Genomic DNA, 20,370 nt, shown 5'->3' on the forward strand with positions numbered 1-20,370 from the left:
GAATAACATTCAGGAATAATGGAACTAAATGAAAAATAACTTTCAATAGTCCTTTTTTAAAACACTCAAAAGTTTAAAACAAATGAACACTTTATCTTCTGTAATCCAGAGTCTTATACGAAGGTAACTCTTTACAGCTAAATCCTGAAAGCAATAAAAATCTAACAAATCACATACAAATTTTCTCTATAGTAGGTAAATCCTATAAAAGGCAGCTGGTTTCCCACAAAAGCTTTAGGAATTGGGAAGGTTTCTACATCTCCTTTATCATCTTCAATGTCATCAAAATTGCTGCTGTCTATGTCACTGCTGAGTTCAGGTACAACAGGAGCCGCCGCTGTTAAAAGAAAAGAAATGGATTATTTTCTTCATAATCAAAATATATATTAACCACCCAGATTTAATATATATTAATACCAACACATTATACATCAATAATATATAATTAATCAGTAACATCATGATTTACTATAGAAAATTTGGTGACATGTTTTACATTCTATCATTTCAAAAATAAAATTTTATTAAGTATTTTATTACTACATTGGAGCAGGTTTGAGTATAGATAAATCAAACAAGGAGAGCAATATGATATTATTCTAGGTATTAAAATTGTAAGCAGCAATAATTTGCACAAACATTCGTTAGCCTTTGGCCTTTCACATTCTTTAAGTAAAATATTTTTACTCTTAAAATGAATTAATGTCAAATATACATAAAGTTAAAATGAATTACTATGCTTATTCTAGTATTCATCAAAGTATGGTCTGCATAATTACTGATTAATTCAAAGAAGTTAAATTCAAATTAAGGGATATTCCCCCATTCTGAAAATTATTGAGATCCATAAAAAACTTACAAATTAAGATATCTGTTTATTATAAAAGTATTAAGAAATATTGCTAATGAATACATATTAGTTTAAGATACTGAGGAACAGGGGCGCCTGGGTGGCTGAGTGGGTTAAGCCGCTGCCTTCGACTCAGGTCATGATCTCAGGGTCCTGGGATCGAGTCCCACATCGGGCTCTCTGCTCAGCAAGAAGCCTGCTTCCCTCTCTCTCTCTCTCTCTGCCTGCCTCTCCGTCTACTTGTGATCTCTCTCTGTCAAATAAATAAATAAAATCTTTAAAAAAAAAAAAGATACTGAGGAACAATTAGTTATAAATACTGCAAGAGAACAAGTTTGAAATAAAACCTCTGAATTAAAAATTAGTTAGCATTAAGTGTATCAAACATGATTACTAATTCAAAAGAGGGATCAATTACTGAGATTTAAAATGTGATGGAATGGAAATATTTAAATTTATTGACTTACTCTCTCTTATGTTATCCCAATTCCATTGGTCATTCTTAAAGAAAGGATGCTGTTTGATTTCTTCTACCCCATTTCTCCCAAGTCGTACTTCCCTAAACAATGCAGTTAAAGATTATATTACAAAAAGATTACAAAAAAAAAAAAAATTAATTCTTATCCTGCCTAGGACCAAAATAAGGATCACAAATGACTTTGAGATATTTTTATTAAAAGTTTCAGCTTAAATGTTTTTCCAAAACAAGTACTGCCCATTTTACAATATATGATCTCTCTAGATTAAAAGGACGATAAAGTATAGTAAATGCCATGGAAAGGGAAATGTATTTCCATCTGTAGTTTGTATCAAAGAAAAGTACACATGAGACTTTCAAATAAAAATATTCATCTATGTATGCCAAAACTGCATGACCAACTCCAGGATGTAAAATGGACAGAAGTTTAACTTCAAACAAAGAAAAGTTATTCAAAGCCTCTCCAATAAAAATGTAGCACAGAGGAGCCTGGGTGGCTCAGTGGGTTAAGCCTCTGTCTTCGGCTCAGGTCATGATCCCAAGGTCCTGGGATCGAGCCCCACATCAGGCTCTCTGCTCAGCAGGGAGCCTGCTTCCCCCCTCTCTCTCTGCCTGCCCCTCTGCCTACTTGTGATCTCCATCTGTCAAATAAATAAATAAAATCTTTAAAAAAAAAAAAATGTAGCACAGAGTCTGCTCCAGATTCTCTCCCTCTGCCTCTGCCCTTCCTCATGTCCACTCATGTGTTCTAATAAATAAATTTTTAAAAATCTTTAAAAAAGTAAAAATTAAATCAAAATTTTAAAAAATGAAAATCTCTTCTTATAAAGAACTCACATATTATTAGAAACTATCAATCTTCAGTCTGATAAATTGTATATTAAAATAATTATACACTTACATTAAAATAATCATTCTGAATACAAGAATAACAATATTAACAATTTAATTCTTTGAACCTCTGAGTTTTCAATGCAGATTTTATGGACATAAAAAACGTCAGTTTTTTTATATGCCCCTGGAGTCATGTTTAATATAAACAGAAAAACATGTAAACTCTAGAGGGAAGTTGGTAGCCACAATGATGGCATTAAATTCTTTTCCAAATATCTTTTCTCTACCTATAATCATTCCTTGGACTGCACCCCCCCCCCAATAAACTGCGAAGGCAAATCTTTCATTAACATGTGCTATGTCCTGTTTCATATTCTACCTTTCAGCACAAATTATGGTCATCCTCAACAACCCATCTAGTCCTAAATCAAACATACAGGATTTGTTCTAAGTTTATCAGCATGGATTGTCTGTTAACCAGATAATTAACAAATCTTATAAATGATAAACATATTAAAATGATTAACCTCTCTAATAAGAAAAAACAGCAATAATTTTTCTTGCTTCAGATGAAAAAAAAAATTCATGATATACAGTTTGATGAGAATGAGCAAAGTAACTATCATCAATGGAAATATACCCTGCTGTGACTACTCCGGGGGTCAATTTTGTAAAACCAACTCAATTTTAAAGTGTGTATCCAAGAATTCTACCTTTAAAACTTTATCCTACAGAATGTACGCAACATATAAATGCTTGAGGATAGTCACTGTGGTACTGCTTGTAACAGCTACTGGCTAACAAACAATATGGTTTTTGCTGAGAAATCAGAACACTTTAGAGCTAGAAATGCCCTGGGTTATCAATCTGATCTGATCCCACTATTCATGGAGAAGTAAAAATTTCCCCCCAAAGTAAAATTATTTCCCTCAGATCATAATGCTGGTGAATAAAGTTTGGACTGTGGGGCATACACACCCAATATAAGCTGGTCCTTGGACAGGCTGACTCTCATCACAAATCTAAAAGAACTGAATAGAAAGGCCAAGGAAGAAACTCCGAAGGGTTTTTTATCTTCCCTTCTTGAAGCAGGTTTCATAGCATTGTTCACCTATTTTGTTTTAAGAAATATAGAATTTCCAGAGTATATTCAAATGCAAATAAAAAGGCTGGGAAGGAGGCACTCCCAAGTCGAATACAAATAGTTTTTGAGATTATAACCTGTCAAGTACACATCTGCACAAAACACTCTTCTCTCAAGAGTCATACAGTAAGAGTCAGATGGGCTTATCACTTCAAAGGATAAAATGTGAATAATACAAGCTTTACTCCTCTCAAATGCATTGCCTTACTAAGTTCTGTTTTTTTCTTTTTAGACATGAAGGTAAGGTTAGAGTTTGATTACAGTGGGGTTGCACACACATAATGACAAGAGCAACTCAACACCAGGCCTAGCAGTAGGAAAAGGCTAACCCAAGCAATTTGGATAAAGAGAACAAAAGACTTCATATGTAAATAAATGTTATGCTTTCATTTTTACAAATTTGAAAGTTAAGGGCTCTCAGGGTGCCTTGGTGGCTCAGTTAAGCATCTGCCTTCTGCTCAGGTCATGATCCCAAGGTCCTGGGATCAAGCCCCATGTCGCTGTTTCTCCTTCTCCCTTTGTTCCCCGCTCCCTGCCCCCAACTTGTGTTCTCTCTCTTGCACACTGTGCTCTCTCATATAAATAAAAAATCTTTAAAAAGGGGGGAAAAAAAAGCTAAGGGCTCTCTACAAAGAAATTCAATGTACATTACCTATCTGTTAAGAAGGCACAAATGAGATTCTTCGCATGTTTAGAAATTTCTGCATCTTCAGGGAAACATAGTGAGTTTTTATGATCCATAATTTTGCTGTATGTTCCTACAAGTGAATCTGCATAAAACGGAGTATCCCCTAAAATTCCAAGAAAGAAGACACTGAGTGTAACTAACAGAGAATGAAAATTAAACACATTTCATCTATTATTTAAACACGTTAAGTTTAAATTTGTCACATGCGTGACAGAACAAGTGACCTATGGGTGAGGAGACTCAAGTCGAAACACACCAGCACACACCAAGGATGTATTTAAATTTTAACCACACCAATGTACCATCAACTCTTAAAAGCAAAATAAAATCAATGCTAACTATAGAATTTTTTACTGTTTTCACAATGGAGAAGATTACTTAGTAGGGCCAGATAGATGAGAATCTTCTAATGCTTGAGCTGGATCAGTCCTTCTTGAGATTACTCTCTAGAGCTATGCTGTACAATAGAGTAGCCACTGCCAACATTTAAGTTAAATTTAAAGTTGAATTAAAATTTAAAGTTTAATTATTAAAATGAAATAAGATAAAAATTTCAGTTCCCTAGTCACACTAACCACATTTTAAGAGCTCAGTGTGGCCCGGGCTTACCACACTGGGATGTGCAAACACCAACCATTTTCAACATGATAAACTGGACAGAGTCAGACCAACCCTATTATTTCATATGAGATTTGCCTAAGATGACACATAGCTAGAATTCATAATGGCAGAAATGGTCTCCCAATGCAGTGCTCCTCCAGACTACTGGCTACGCTAAAGAGGTACTGGAGCGTAAAGACAGAAAAGCTGAAGGCATCATTTTGGCCAATACTCCTCTAAAGCCACAAGAATTAAGGGCCCTGCCAGTACGACTCAACTGTAAGTCACCTTAGCAGAAACCAGACTTCCCCAAATCAGACAATCCAAAATTTCAAAAGGGGTATTCAGGTAATTTTTGTTTGTTTTCAAAGAGGGCAAAAGGGTGCTTTGAATTCAAGATTTTTCTAGCGCCATTTTTAATTACAGTAGAGCTCCTTGAATGAAGTCCCGTGCTAACCAACCTAGGCAAGCACCAGAGTAAGCTCAGAATATTGTAAATCAGTGTCATTCAAAGTCATTAAATTCAACTCAAGAGTTGGAAACAGTAGCAGGTATTTAAATGGTCCCTTCAAAGGAGCTATGTGACTTTCTCCAAATTATTTTCTAAATCCCTAGGAGAGTCTAGGCAAATGATAGAATAATTCTACTTCAAAAAGATTACAAGAACACCTAATGCATCATCAGATTGGGCCAGAGGTGGGGAGAATGAACAGCTACCTGGGAACATATCCTGCATGTAAAGAGATGCACTACAAAAAAAAAAAAAAAGGCCCCCCAAAACATAGGTCATACTATGACATGAGTTTAAAGCACAGCAAGATCAATACTATATACACAAAATAGTCATCAAGAGAAGGCAATTTACGCCACAAAAACATTCCATGACGAAATATTAAATTTGAGATTTGCCAAAATGTTCTGATTTTTTAAGCAATAATCAAAATAATCATACAAATTTTCTACTACCACTTTTTTTTTTAGGGTTATCCTCTAGAAAATAAATTCTCCAATTTCTAAAGATATACTTTCAACTTTAAAGTTGTTTCATATAATGTTATTAGCCTTAAAATAGATTAGCCCCAGAAAATAGATTCAGCTGTATCCTCAAGCCAGATGATTCAGTTATTGGCTTCCTTAGCTGGAAGATATTTTTGTGACCCCAGTACTTAGGAATATGGAATCTTAAGAATGAAATCTATGACATAAAGAAAAGTTTTGAAATACCTGAGACTTCCAAATTTTGATTTGGTCAAAGTGAAAGAAATTATTAAATTTGCCTGAGATTTCTGAGAATGAAATATTATTATAAAATATTTTTATCGATAATCAGTCAATAACTATTTATAATTTATTTTACTAGAATTAAAACCATATGTAAATACAAGTAACAAACACAGTTGACAAAAATCAATTATATAACTATATAAACAAAATTGGAACAAATATTAACAGCCTTATACTTAAAATATTTACAACAAATACTTTAATCAAGAAAATCTTAGACTAGGGGCGCCTGGGTGGCTCAGTGGGTTAAAGCCTCTGCCTTCAGCTCAGGTCATGATCCCAGGGTCCTGGGATCGAGCCCCACATCGGGCTCCCTGCTCAGCGGGGAGCCTGCTTCTTCCTCTCTCTCTCTCTCTGCCTGCCTCTCCGCCTACTTGTGATCTCTCTCTCTGTCAAATAAATAAATAAAATTTAAAAAGAAAAAAGAAAATCTTAGACTAGAAGCCCACTAGAGCTGTAAACTTGCTTCTTGTTCTAACATTTTCTTCATACAAAAAGGCCACTGAAGAATTATTTCCTAGCAATATACTTTCGAATCCTTTTACATTTCACTAAATCATTGTGCCCGTACAATTTGGTTTTAATTTTCCAATTAATAATCTGTCATAACTGATACAACTAATTCAAAGTTTTTAAAAATCCTACTTCTTCCACAGGACACAATTTCCTTATATTCCCAAATTCTTGACTTAAAACTAGTGTTATGAGATGGGTTTTGAGAAAAAGACAAAATATCTACTCACCCACCAGCATCTCAAAAAGGAAAACACCCACAGACCACCAATCACATTCTCGCCCATAGTAACCATCACCCCCTTGTGATTTGAGAACCTCAGGTGAAATATAATCAGGTGTTCCAACTGCTGTATCACAATGCACCATGCCTGTCTGGTAAAGAGAGAGAAAAACAGCTGCGTGTAAAAACATACACACATAAATACAACTATTCCATTTATTACTATATATATGTAGTGACTACAAATTGCTACCAACAGAACTTCATTGCTGATACAGCTTTGGGAGGACAGGAGATAAATGTATTATGAAATGCCTAAAAGCGTCCAGATTACAGGAAATCAAGAATGACTTTTCCACTCTAAAATACAGGAGGCTTCATCAATGGAAGAAGGAAAAAGTGGTAAACTCTAAGGGAATCCCAAGCAAATCAACATCTTTTGTTTCTCTTTCTTACTCTACTAAGTAGTCACAAGGGAAGTACAAAACGTGATCTTAAGGCAGTGACCTGGGGAAAAGAATTAGAGAGAAAGGAAACTTTGGTGTTTTCAAAAGAAACTGCAGTAATTAAGATTACAAAGAGCCTAGTTAGGAGCTGGATAAAGAAACAGTTCTTATCATATTAAGAAAAAATGGTGGAAATAGATAAAACGTTTAAGTTAAAAGATCTTAACAGCTTGAAAGCTATATACCACCAAACTGTGTATTTAGAAATATGGAATTGTGGCATCAAGATATTTGGCAAAATGATTAAAAAAAAAAAAACACTTTTATCTGTATTTAGTTTTAATGGGTAATACGACAATCCCTGATGTCTTTTTGACAAGAACCATTGTAAATATATGCATCCATGTGCATCTTATAGCGTGTGTGTGTGTGTGCGTGTGTGTATGCGTGTGTGCTGTAAAATGCAATCACTCTAATACTATAATGCTAAGTACTATTCGTTCACCTCCAGCTCTGTGCAAACTTGCTAAGTTTATAGACTAATTTAAATGCCCTCCATTTCCCTTACCTCCCCAGTAAAGAGTATGTCATTCACATTCCTCATAAGGAAGCTAATATAAATTCCCAAAATACAAGTGTTATGAACACCTTGGGAAAAGGAAGTTCCATGTATTTTGTAAATATGACTTATGTAAATGTATTTAAGTGCAATAAAAATATATGTTCATCATGGGAAATTAATTTTGAAAACAATCTTTTCATTCTTCAAATTAGCAACAATAACGCAATGATTTTACTTTCCTATGTATATAGCAAATAGAGAATAGAAGTCATTTTAGCTTGAATATAAATTAATAAAAGTCCTGAAAATAACTGAGCAAATTAGGAGGGCAATAATTTGTATGGATTGTACTCAGAATAAAAGATGAAAAACAACAGTGCCTAACTTTAAGAGGCACGGTTGGACTGTCCCATACTTTTGTTAGAGGAAACATTAAGATACTTGTTTGGGTAAATAAAACTCCTTTCAAATATATCTACCGAAACTAGACTTTAAAAAATGAATCCTGTGAGACTCAAGAACTAAAACTTAACTGGACACACACACCAAAAAATGCCATTGGAGGAAAAATTATTTAGCATTCAAAGGTTTAGAGGAAGGAGAGGAAAGGGTAAGATAAAAAAATAACTGGCATAAAGTTAGGCAGTAAAGGATGGGACATGTTAGGCTTTACCAGAGAGAGAGAGGTATGACAGCTTAGAAAGAAACAAGAGAAAAATAAAGAACTAGGATGACTTTTTATAAAGCATATTCAGGAAATGCAGTGAAGAGGTGCCTGGGTGGCTCAGCTGGTTAAGCCACTTACTATTGATTTTGGCTCAGGTCATGGTCTCCGGTTCATGAGATCAAGCCCTGTGTGGGTTCCACACTCAGTACGGAGTCTGCTTGGGATTCTCTCTCTCTGCCCCTCCCCCTGCTCATGTTGTTTCCCTCCAAATAAATAAATAAAATCTTAAAGAAAAGAAAAGAAGTCCAAATCAGCTAAAAGTGAAGTTTCACAATGAAGAAGGTGGGAAAGGTAAGATGGAGATCAGTTTGAATAACCACTTGCAAAATAAATACTTTGGCAGGACTAAAAAATTTTTAGTAGGGAAACTACGTAAACAGCACTCTGCTTTTGGGAAAATAAATATTCCAACCACAATTTTTGACTAGCGTACTGGAGGATAAGTTTTTTTAAATAAACATTTGTAAAAGACATTTTAAAACGGTCTCATGGAGGGGCACCTGGGTGGCTCAGTGGGTGAGGCCTCCGCCTTCAGCTCGGGTCAAGATCCCAGGATGTGGGATCGAGCCCCGCATCAGGCTCTCTGCTCAGCAGGGAGCCTGTTTCCTCCTCTCTCTGCCTTCCTCTCTGTCTACTTGTGATCTCTATCTGTGATCTCCATCACTATCTCTATCTATCAAATAAATAAATAAAGTCTTTTTTTTAAAAAAAAAACTGTCTCATGGAGAAGTTCTCAAATTATATGAAACAGAATCCACATTTATGACAAGTCTCTTCTACTATCCTAAAGAAATACAGTTGGGTGATGGACAATGGGGAGGGCAGGTGATATGGTGAGTGCTGTGAAATGTGTAAGCCTGACGATTCACACATCTGTACCCCTGGGGCAAATAATATATTATATGTTAATAAAAATAATTAATTAAAAAAAAAAGAAATACAGAAAGGATAAACCAGAAAATAAAACCTGGTTTACCAATGGTGGGTGTGGGTGGGAAAAGGGTGGAGAGAAGTGAGAGTATGGGAATGGGGCAGTAGGAGTAAGGAGGATAAGATCCTTCTCTAAGCATACAATTTGTACAGTTTTAACTCATAAAGCCAGAGGAATGTTTCATACATCATAAAGACTATGAATAAGCAATTAAAATCAACTAGGATGTGTGTGGGGGGGGGGGGATACTCCAAATGGAATACAAACAGTAAAAACTGAAGCTGTTTTATAAATTAATAACATAACCACACCAAATGGGGTAGGGATGAAAAAAACTAACCTAAGTAACTTTGTATATGTGCTGCCAAAGCAAGCACAAACCTAAGTAACTTCGGAAAACAGTATCTGTAACAGATACTATAAGGCTCAACACAAAAGGAACTGCACAAAAATAACATATTCTAGGGACACCTGGGTGGCTCAGTTGGTTGGACGACTGCTTTCGGCTCAGGTCATGATCCTGGAGTCCTGGGATCGAGTCCCGCATAGGGCTCCCAGCTCCACGGGGAGTCTGCTTCTCTCTCTGACCTTCTCCTCGCTCATGCGCTCTCTCACTGTCTCTCTCAAATAAATAAATAAAATCTTTAAAAAAAAAAATAACATTCTAATTAGTAAATCTGTCATAGGGTAGGAATTAGTAATTAATTCTGAAATAATTTTATGTGTCTTCTCGAGTTGAACAAGTAAATAAACTGTAGACAATGACAGCCAGGTTTTTGTTTTTTTTTAAGATTTTATTTATTTATCTGACAGAGAGAGAGAGAGCGCACAAGCAGGGTCAGGGGCAAGGGGAAAGGGAGAGGGAGAAGCAGACTCCCTGCTGAGCAGGGAACCCGATACAGACCTCCATCCCAGGACCCTGGGATCAAGACCTGAGCCGAAGGCAGACCCTTAACCAACTGAGCCACCCAGGTGCCCCAAAAGAGCCAGGTTTCTCAGTGACTAAAATAGAAATTACCAAAAAAAAGGTGGAAGATTACAATAAGCCCTGTGGTGTAGGACAAGAATCAGTATCAGTATGAACTCATGATTTTAGTAGCCTAGATATACAGAGAGATAAATACAGAATTAAATATGAACATGTGTGCGCATATAGATGAGCACATACAGTATATTCAGCATACATGTGTCTGGTGACAAGGCCTAGAAATAACGGCACTCGAGGAGCAATAAGCATATCTAGTGCCCAAATACTGATTTCTAAATACCATTCTTGAATAAAAGAAATCTGAGCTTCCTGGAAAAGTGGCTCATTCCATAGCTACGACAGAGAATATACAAGTCTTCAACGATTTACGGTGCCAAAAAATAAGAGAAATGCTCCATAAGGGGGGCATGGCCAAGGACACAGGAGCCAACCCAAGGAGCCAAGATAAGCAAACTGTGGACTGAGTTTGAAGGTATGAGTAGGAATCTGCCAAGTAAACTGTATCCAACATCGTATTTGAAGGCCAGGAATCATGAAATCACTGATTTTATGGCACTGAAACAACTACATGTAATTTAAGACCAGTGAACTATAAGGCACAAAAGGTCAAATGATAGAGAATGAGGGTGAAACGTGGAAGGGATCACACCATCAAGAAGCTTCATACAGACAAGCTAAGGAGTTTGAACTTGACTCAGTAGATGACAGGAATCTACAGAAGAGTTTTAAGCAGGACAGCAACATAAACAGGTATGCATTTTCAAAAACTTCCTCATGAGTAATTTAAATGGGTAAGATTAAATGCTTATTTGCTAAAATATATCTGGTATTTATATTAGATATTATAATATCATAAAAGTGGGAAAGTTTACGGAAAACACAAAACCGGTCAGTCATAAATCCTGAGGTTGGCCAAGGAAACTATTCTAAGTGGTTCCTGTGAAAGTGGAAAAAATTGTAAATGGAATTCTTAATTATCAGAAAAGCATTAAGAGCCTCAGCTTGACTACTACACAGGCAGGAGCCAACTCAGTCTACTTTAATGATTAAAAATGGTGCATAAACAATGAATTTTTGGAACACTGAAAAGAAATAAAACGAAAAAAAAATACTGGCTGGCATATAGTAGGTGCTCAATAAATACTTGTTAAATAAATGAACTGTTAAATAACTTTAAAAAAATGAGTACTTGCAACAGGGACTCCTTTTTCAAACAGGCATATCCCTCACCTTAAAATTCTCGGCTAGTGCAAAGTCCTGCTTCTTCTTTGTTCTATTTAAAAAACAGCCCAACTGGTTTAGAAGCCCATGTCCATTTGCATTATACAGTGCCCAACGCACAAAAGGCTGCCTGTTATTCTAGTTATCTCCTAGGGATACCAATTATTACTTTTATTAGGGCTCTGGTTACAAAGCTGCATAGCTTTTGAACAGTTTGTCCCTACTGTCCCCATAAACCTATTCTTTTCTATATATAATTTTGCAGAAAATAGGGTTTTTTCAGAAATACGAGTAGAAACACCTTCATTTAAAAAACTGATGGCACTTGTAGAAGGGTTAATAACATTAACAATTTACCAATTAGCTCTTAAAGAAGTACAGCCTCCGGGGCACCTGGGTCACTCAGTGGGTTAAGCCTCTGCCTTCAGCTCAGGTCATGATCTCAGGGTCATGGGATCGAGCCCCACATCAGGCTCTCTGCTCAGCGGGGAGGCCTGCCTTCCCCTCTCTCTCTGCTTGCCTCTCTGCCTACTTGTGATCTCTCTGTCAAATAAATTTTTTAAAAAATCTTTAAAGAAGTACAGCCTCAATATAATCAAATAGTACACACTAGAATATTAAGGGATATAATTTTATATTATTTTCAGGTAACTTAAAACACTGACATAAAATGTGCCTTAAAAGGTGGTAAAGGTAGCTATAAAATGCCCAATGACAAGCAAAGAGGGAACTCCATTTACCTAACTAAGCAAGCAATTTTAAACAGCAGAACTACGGGGCACCTGGGTGGCTCAGCCCGTTAAGCATCTGCCTTCAGCTCAGGTCATGATCCCCAGGGCCTAAAATCGAGCCCCGCATGGGGCTCCCTGCCTAGAGAGAAGCCCTCTTCTCCCTCTCCCACTCCCCCTGCTTGTGTTCCCTCTCTCGCTGTGTGTCTCTCTGTCAAATAAATAAAATAAAATCTTTTAAAAATAAATAAATAGCAGTACTTCTTGGCTATCAACTGAGACACATCTAGATGTAAATATACTACACTGTGACATTCACTCACATCTATATGTTTGTGGTTTTTTGTTTGTTTGTTTTTTTCAGAGATAAAGAGTCATAGTATCCAGGAAACTGTGTAAGCCCACAATTTATTGACAGAACTTTCTGATATATGCCAGTACTCTTAATTGCAATAGTAACCAATTATTTTAGTCTTTCTGGTTATAATATTTAGTCGTGTTTTATTTTTGCATTTATCCTTAGCCAGGAGAGCTAAAAAATAATTTGAGGATCTCTGTCTATATTGTAGATAAAGGGTTGACAAAGTTTTCTATAAAAGGCCAGTAAAAGGCCAATAAATATTTTAGTAATACTTAGTAAATATTTTAGGATTCGTGGGCACATAGGATCTCTACCTCACATCTTTTTTTTTTTTAACATCTTTTAAAAATGTACAAACCATTTTTAGTCAGGAGCTGTACAAAACCAAGCCATAGGTCAAATCTGGCCTTGAACTCCAGTTTGCCAATCCCTTCCACAGACGTGCAGATGAATGAGAACAAAACTAGGAACATTTCTAATAGCTTTGAGACTATAATGATAATCAAACAGAGGCCAATAAAGTGATGAACCTAAAACTTGCAGCAGCACCATTTACATTAACAGCTAACATAACAAAATTATAAATTCTATGTACTATAGATTTTCATAAAAAACTCCTTTGTTCTTCAACCTATATGGCTGTTCTCGTCATTAGTATTAGTTGAGGAATGGAGTTCTGGGGTAAAACAAGCAACATTTTTAAACTTCAGTATTTAAAGAATATATATTTCACTACATCAAAATTAAAAACTCCTATTCAAACAGAAACAAATGCGTAGCTGACTGGAAGATGATATGAGCAATACCTGTGGAATCACTAATTGAGATTATATAAGGAAATCCGGAACATCAACAAGAAGTTGATTTTAAAAAGGTTAAAAGATACACAAGTAATTTATGAGATAAATGACTCACAATTACATGAAGAAAAGTTTGACATCATTAATTATAAAATAAATACCATTTTTTAAAACTACCACCTTACACCAACAGAACTGATAAGATTTAGACGAGTAATAGGAAGACGGAGTAATAACACAGAGAGACACGAACTCAAATGCACTACTAGCAAGAGGTTATAACATTTACAGCCATTCTGGCGGTCAGGTAATACTTTATTTATGTATCCTCTGAGTCAGCAGCCCCACTTCTTCTAAGTGTATATTTAGAGGAAACCCTTGTCAGAATACACATGGGACATGTCTGAAGATGTTCAACATGAATGTTTAGGTTCAGCATAGTACTGCTGGTAGCAGGGAGCTGATGTGGCCTAGGAATCCAACACAAGGGGGAATAAGTACAATCAAATAGATAACATAGAAAATTAAGAAGGACTAAGCTAATTTACATATATCAGAATAGATATAAAACAAGATTGAGTGAAAAAGTTAAAAAAAAAAGACATCCATATCATATTATTTATACACATGTACACTATATTAATAGTCTGCAAGAGCTTATAGTAAACACATGACAGTGGCTGTTTATTAGGGACAAAGAGAATAAGACTGAAACGGAAAGGGGGAAGACATCATAAAATAAAAACCAGATGAAGCTTTTCTGTTGACTCCTAATGACAATAAGTGATGAACCAAGGAGTATAATTAGCTCAGCTAAATGTACCTGAATTAAGAAATAGTAAATAAAATTACATAAGCCACATTTTATTTTGTCTTATAAAGAGACAATGTAAGATATTTAAGTCACTTAATTTAGTATTTACTTACATGCTTGCAAAATTATTCTATAAAAACCATATTCTGTCCTGTTCCCCACACTCTATACCCTTTCTTCCTTAACCATCATTACCTACCCTAAAAACATATGGTATGACTTATTTCTCTACATCCTCCCAAAAGTTTTTGGTTTAATTAAAATCAGAATACAACCATGGAAGCACAGTACAAAAACATCACTCATTATGTAAAACAGACATACAAAAATTTAGCGTTCTATTAGAAAATTATATTATACTTTATTTTCATTAAAGATAATTTTTAATATTAACCATTTTATACTGTATTATGATAAACACCACAAGAGGGAGCTTTGGGGACAAATGCTCCTTCTACTAAAAATTAATGTATACGAAACACGGACACAGTGACTACATAATCAATGAAGAAGACCAAAGAAGAAAGGAATGTTACGTTTTAGTTGAGTAGACAGGGCATACAAACCTAGATATATGAAAAGGTCCTACGAAATACAGCACAAATTCTAAATAAGAGCATTAGAAAAGTGATCAGTCAGATTAGGATTATCAGGAAGAACTCTATAAATGAGGTAAAATCTGAGGTGAACTTAGAAGAATACAGAATGTTGATGAAGACATATAAAAAGATGAAGACTAAAAAAGTGAATGTCACATAGATGGCATAAGAGGTTAAGAGAAAAGAAAATCAGCTTAATTAAAAATAAACATCTTGATAAGATATTTTTGTTAAGAAATATGATTAGCTATATAAGCATACTGGAAGGTTATAAAAACCATACAAAATATCTAGTTTGCTGTCAACATGCACTAACATTTAAGAAGTCTGATATATGTAGGTCACCCCTTAGATCCAACAGAGAAATACAAATACAAAAACAAACAAACAATGATTCCTCCCCATTAGGAACTACTGCAAAGAATTATATATATAGTATACTTTCAGAGAAAAAGAGAAGAGATATAAATTTTGCAACATAAATAAATAAATCAACATCATAATTAGCTATGAGGTTAAAACTACTGAACCTATTAATTACAATGTGAATTGTTCTACAGGTAAAGTACACAACATATGATGTTCCTAAATGCATTCCATATGGTGGATGCAGACAGGGTTGGTAGGAGACAGTAACGTAAACTTCTCAGGTTTTTTTTTTTTTTTTTTAAGGAAAAATACAGAAATAATAATCGTGATGGAAATAATACCCATGTACCTTAATTTATATTTGTGTTCTATTCTTTGCCTGGATCATTCTGCACATGAACTAGTTTTAAATGACAGCAATTGCTTGTCACCATTCTATGGGGTGATACCCAGGTTTTCTGTATTCTTATTTCTCTTGTATTTACCAAATCTTGAACTATATAAATAAATAATAAAGCACTCTGTAGCTAGGTGATCAGTTAAAAAAAAAAGTTTTATTTTAAGTCATTACATAGCAAAACTAAATTTGTATTTGTTTAAAACTACAAAGATCTGAAGCTTCTTTCATTTTTGTTTTTAAAAAAACTAGCATTTTTTTTACTTGCTTATTACTTACTTCATCCATCTTCATACATGTGCCAAAATCCGCCAACTTTAGATGTCCATGTTTATCCAAGAGCATGTTGTCAGGCTTTACATCTCTGTGAATTAAGCCCATGGAGTGTATGGCATCCAGAGCAAGAACAACCTCAGCAGTATAAAATTTGGCCCATTTTTCAGGTACATCATAGTTACTCATAAGGTTTACAAGATCTCCACCAGGCATGTACTCCATTACCATGTACAGATACTTATCATCTTGAAAAGCACAAAAGAGCTGTAAAACAAAATGAGAAAGGAAAAAAAATTTTTAAGAAAAAACAAAAACAAAAACAAAAAACAAAAAGCATAAATGGAACAAAACCCCCAAATTTATTACTACTGAAAAAGACAAATTATTTTCCAACCAAAAGAGTTGAATTTTATGAAACCTTTGATTTTTAGATCTGGATATTCCTAATGGAAAAACAGGTATCAGGCAAAACTTTTTATATAGTTAACTTCTTTATGCTGAAAAACATACCTAAATGAATAATTTTCCCTCTCAGAGAATACAAGAATTTATTTAAACAAAGATATTTTAAAAGAGAAACTGAATGAGGGACATAAAAGATGAAAAGAATGACGAAAGAATTCATAATTTTAAAAAACAGCTTTCTGAAAACAAAACAAGCTACTGTACATAATTCACAAAAAAGAAAGCTGAGGAGGTAGGCGCAGCTCAGAAAAAACTAAAAGATCCCACATTCAATAGATGTAAGAAGAGGGAGTAAGCACCACACCACTGGAAAGGTGGAAAGGAGTGAGCTACGGGTAGCCACACTTAGTATAGGGCCTTCTCTCTCCTATTCCCTATCATCTTGCTCATAAGCATCAAGTGGCTGCCAGACTAGAACAGTGGCACTGGGACCAGAGAAATCACACCAAGCAAGGGCTGCTACTGACTCCCCAGAGGCATGGGAACCACAAATTCAGAAGAAAAGTTATTTGTACATTCCACCCAACATGTCCCAACCCACACCCAGAAGCAAGCAATGCAAACAGAAAAGGTTTCCACAAACAGGGAAAACACAGAACAAAACCAAGAACTCATATTCAAAATAAATAAAAAGAATTCCTACAAATCAATTCTTTTAAAAGAAGAGACAACCTAATAGGAAAATGAAAAAGAATTAAGCAGGCATTTCACAAAAGAAGACACTCAAAGATGAAAAGGTATGAAATCTTATTAGAGAAAGATGAATTTAAACCACTGTGAGACACCACCTTGCATGCACAAAAATGACTAAAATGATCAAAAATTTTAAAACTGATAATACCAAGTGCTAGCAAGGACAAAGGAAACTTAGAGACTTCTATAACCACACTGAAAAACAAGCTGTTACCACCCACTGAGATTGATTATAAGTACTCAAAAATGCTACTCCTAGGAATAAACCCAACAGAACAAAAAACATTTACACTACTTGTAACAAATAAAATTTTGAAATAACACCAACAAATTGTGGTATATACATACAATGGAATAAGACAGCAATAAAACTAATAAACTGTAGCAATGTAGGTAACTCATGTCAACATAACACTGAACAAAAAAGCTAGATACAAAAGAAAAGCTATTCAGTGGTATCACTTATATAAAGTTCAATAAATAGGGAAACTATAGTTCCTGAGTGCTTGTTTAGGTGGTACACTAGAAAGAAAAGCAAGAAACTGATGACTAATAAAGTCAGAGGAGTGGTTATTTTGGGAGGAACACAGGGAGGTAGTGACTGGGAAAGAGCACAAGAGAACTTCTGGAGTCTAGCAATGTTTATTTTTTGAGCTGGGTTGTGAATAGATGGGTGTTTGCTTTGGGACAAATCTTTTTGCTGCTTGTTTTATGTATTTCTTTGTGTATGTCACGAATAAAATCATTTTTTAAAAAAGCATTATAAAATTAATGCAGATAACTTCAAATGCATTTGTAGGTATCCCTCCTTCTTTCACTATCCAATATTCAAGCAGATATGTGCATTGGGAAATAAAGACTGACAATAAAAATTAGGCAGATAAAGAAACTAGAAAAGAACAATATAAACCCAAAGAAAACAGGAGCTAGGGAATTTTTTTAAAAGCAGAAAATAACTAAAAAGAAAAGGGGTGCCTGGGTGGCTCAGTGGGTTGAAGCCTCTGCCTTCAGCTCAGGTCATGATCCCAGGGTCCTGGGATCGAGCCCCGCATCGGGCTCTCTGCTCAGCAGGGAGCCTGGTTCCCTTCCTCTCTCTGCCTGCCTCTCTGCCTACTCTTGATCTCTGTCTGTCAAATAAATAAATATAATCTTTAAAAAAAAAAAAAAGAAAAGAAAAAAAAGAAGTTATTTTTAAACAAAAAAAAAGTTAACTAAAAAATTTACATATACACCAGTCAATAGAAAACAAAAAGAAAAGACAGATACAGTCGCAGAAAATATAAACTGACTCAAGAGAGAAATAAAAACCTGAATTAGTAAAAAATCACCTGGGGAAAAAAAAGGTTGACAGAAGATCTAATTGGGAAGGAGGAATGGAAGGATTGAGTACAGAAAAAAACATATACAAGTTTTAGGACAGCAGATATCTCTCAGAAGGAGAAAAAGGAGAAAAAAGACTGGGTAGGAGAATGAAAAGTATTTCAAGAATTCTTGCAATGTTTTCAAAATTAAAAGCTTAAAATTAACGATGGAAGAATGTTAAAATTTGCTAAATGTATGTAAGACTGAAACCAAAGAGCGTTTCCAGATGGCGTATTTATTAGGCACACAAGAAGAGCCATTCACCAATGGTGAATTAATTAAGTTGTGTTTGATTGCATCAGCCGAAGAAATGCGTCTAGATAAAATCAACGCAAGACTCAGTCTTTCACAGACAGCTGCTCAAAGAGTTGAGGACACTGGTGGCAGTATCAGTAGTCAATTTAAAAACAAGGCAAATGATTTCGGGTGGTTTTCCTCAGCTCTTAATGAGTCCACAGATGTTACTGATATTATGCAGTATTAGCAGTTATTGGAAGAGTAAGTGCCAAGTGTGAGTGAAAAAACAAGCCTCTATAAACAGTCTGTATAGATGAACTACAGACAAAAATATTTCCAAAGAAGTTGAGAAAACACTGGGTCAGTACAACCTGAAGTAGAATCCGGTAAGGTGTGTTAACAAAAGATAGTGGTAAAAATATATGTGGAGCAGAAAAAGGCTTTATTGGACAAATTTACAAAGCTTGTAAAAATGTGTGATACTGAAAATCTGTAGTTATTCTCTGTAATACTTCTCAGTAAGTACTCTGGAAAACATGTAAATCCTTTGTATAATAAATAAATTAGTATAAACGGATGTTATTTGCTCTTTTGGACTAAACCATCATCATCTGTTCTGTAAATTTTTGTCAGAAAAAAATGCTGAATATTCTCATGCAACCATACAGCAGTTCAATGGCTTAGCCCTGGTAAAATTTTATTGCAATTATCTGAGCTTACAGCCGAGACTAAAATTTGTCTGGTCAAGACCATCCTCAACTACTATCATGGATACTGACTAGCTTTCTAAATTAGCTCTAGCTACAGACTTTATAACGTTCTTAATTAATACAACCTAAAATGATAAGGTAAAATAGTGCTTATGTGCAAAACTTTACTGAAAGATTTTATTTATTTTAGAGAGAGAGCTCACGCAAGAGAGCATGCACAGGGGAAGGGGCAGAGGGAGAGGGAGAGAGAAGCCCAAGCAGACTCCCTACTGAGCATGGAGCCAGAGGTGGGGCTCAATCTCACCATCATCCTGAGATCATGACTCCAGCCAAAATCTACAGTCAGATGCTTAACTGATTGAGCCACCGAGGTGCCCCACAAAACTTAAGCTTTTAATGACAACTAACATCAAGCTACTTTTTATGCTTCCCTTGCTATTAAAATCAAAACAAGAAGTGGGATCTCCCTCCTACACAAATTGGCAATGGATGTATTTTCTGAGCTCAAATGATAGTCCCACAGTTCCAACAGCATTTTTTGACCTGAATATAAGTGTAAAGCAAATATCTATATTTCAAAATCCAATTAAACTCTGCAGCTGAGGGGGGACCTGGGTGGATCAGTCAGTTAAGTGCCTGCCTTCAGCTCAGGACATGATCCCAGGGTCCTGGGATCGAGTCCCACATCGGGCTCCCTGCTCAGCAGAGAGCCTGCTTCTCTTTCTCCCTCCGCTGCTCCCCCTGCTTTGCTCTCTGGTTCTCAAACAAATAAATAAAATCTTTTAAATAAATAAACAAACTCTGCAATTGAGAAGCTTCTGCCTAACCTTCAGTTGGAAGTGACAAACCTGCAATGTAATGACTTTGCTAAAAGGTAAATATCCAGACAAGAATTTAACACCAGCATTTGTCTTCTAAATGCTAAATAGGCTCAATCAGAATCATATGCTCAAGGTCAACATCAACAGTTATAAATAAAGTATTGGTATACACCCTTGATACATGACGAAAATGGCACCTTCCCTCTATAGTCTTTCTCTAAAAACTCATAATCCTAGTCTAAACAATGA

The 20,370-nt window shown here is 35.3% G+C and overlaps 1 protein-coding gene across 9 annotated transcripts in view; it reads right to left on the reverse strand.

The window, feature by feature from the left end:
• The window catches only part of ROCK2 (Rho associated coiled-coil containing protein kinase 2), a 144,888-nt gene that overhangs the window by 41,405 nt on the left and 83,113 nt on the right, over positions 1–20,370 (reverse strand). For all 9 annotated transcript variants that reach the window (XR_007129885.1, XR_007129884.1, XM_047744072.1 and 6 more), the window contains exons 5-9: positions 15,837–16,097; positions 6,622–6,766; positions 3,959–4,097; positions 1,318–1,409; positions 178–337 (exon numbers count right to left, since the gene is read on the reverse strand). Coding sequence is in view for 7 of the 9 variants with exons in the window: in XM_047744072.1 (XP_047600028.1) it covers positions 178–337; positions 1,318–1,409; positions 3,959–4,097; positions 6,622–6,766; positions 15,837–16,097 (797 nt within the window). In the remaining 2 variants the exon portion in view is untranslated. The remainder of the gene's footprint in view (positions 1–177; positions 338–1,317; positions 1,410–3,958; positions 4,098–6,621; positions 6,767–15,836; positions 16,098–20,370) is intronic.

This window comes from Lutra lutra, chromosome 9, assembly GCF_902655055.1.
Source record: "Lutra lutra chromosome 9, mLutLut1.2, whole genome shotgun sequence".
NCBI lineage: Eukaryota > Metazoa > Chordata > Mammalia > Carnivora > Mustelidae > Lutra > Lutra lutra.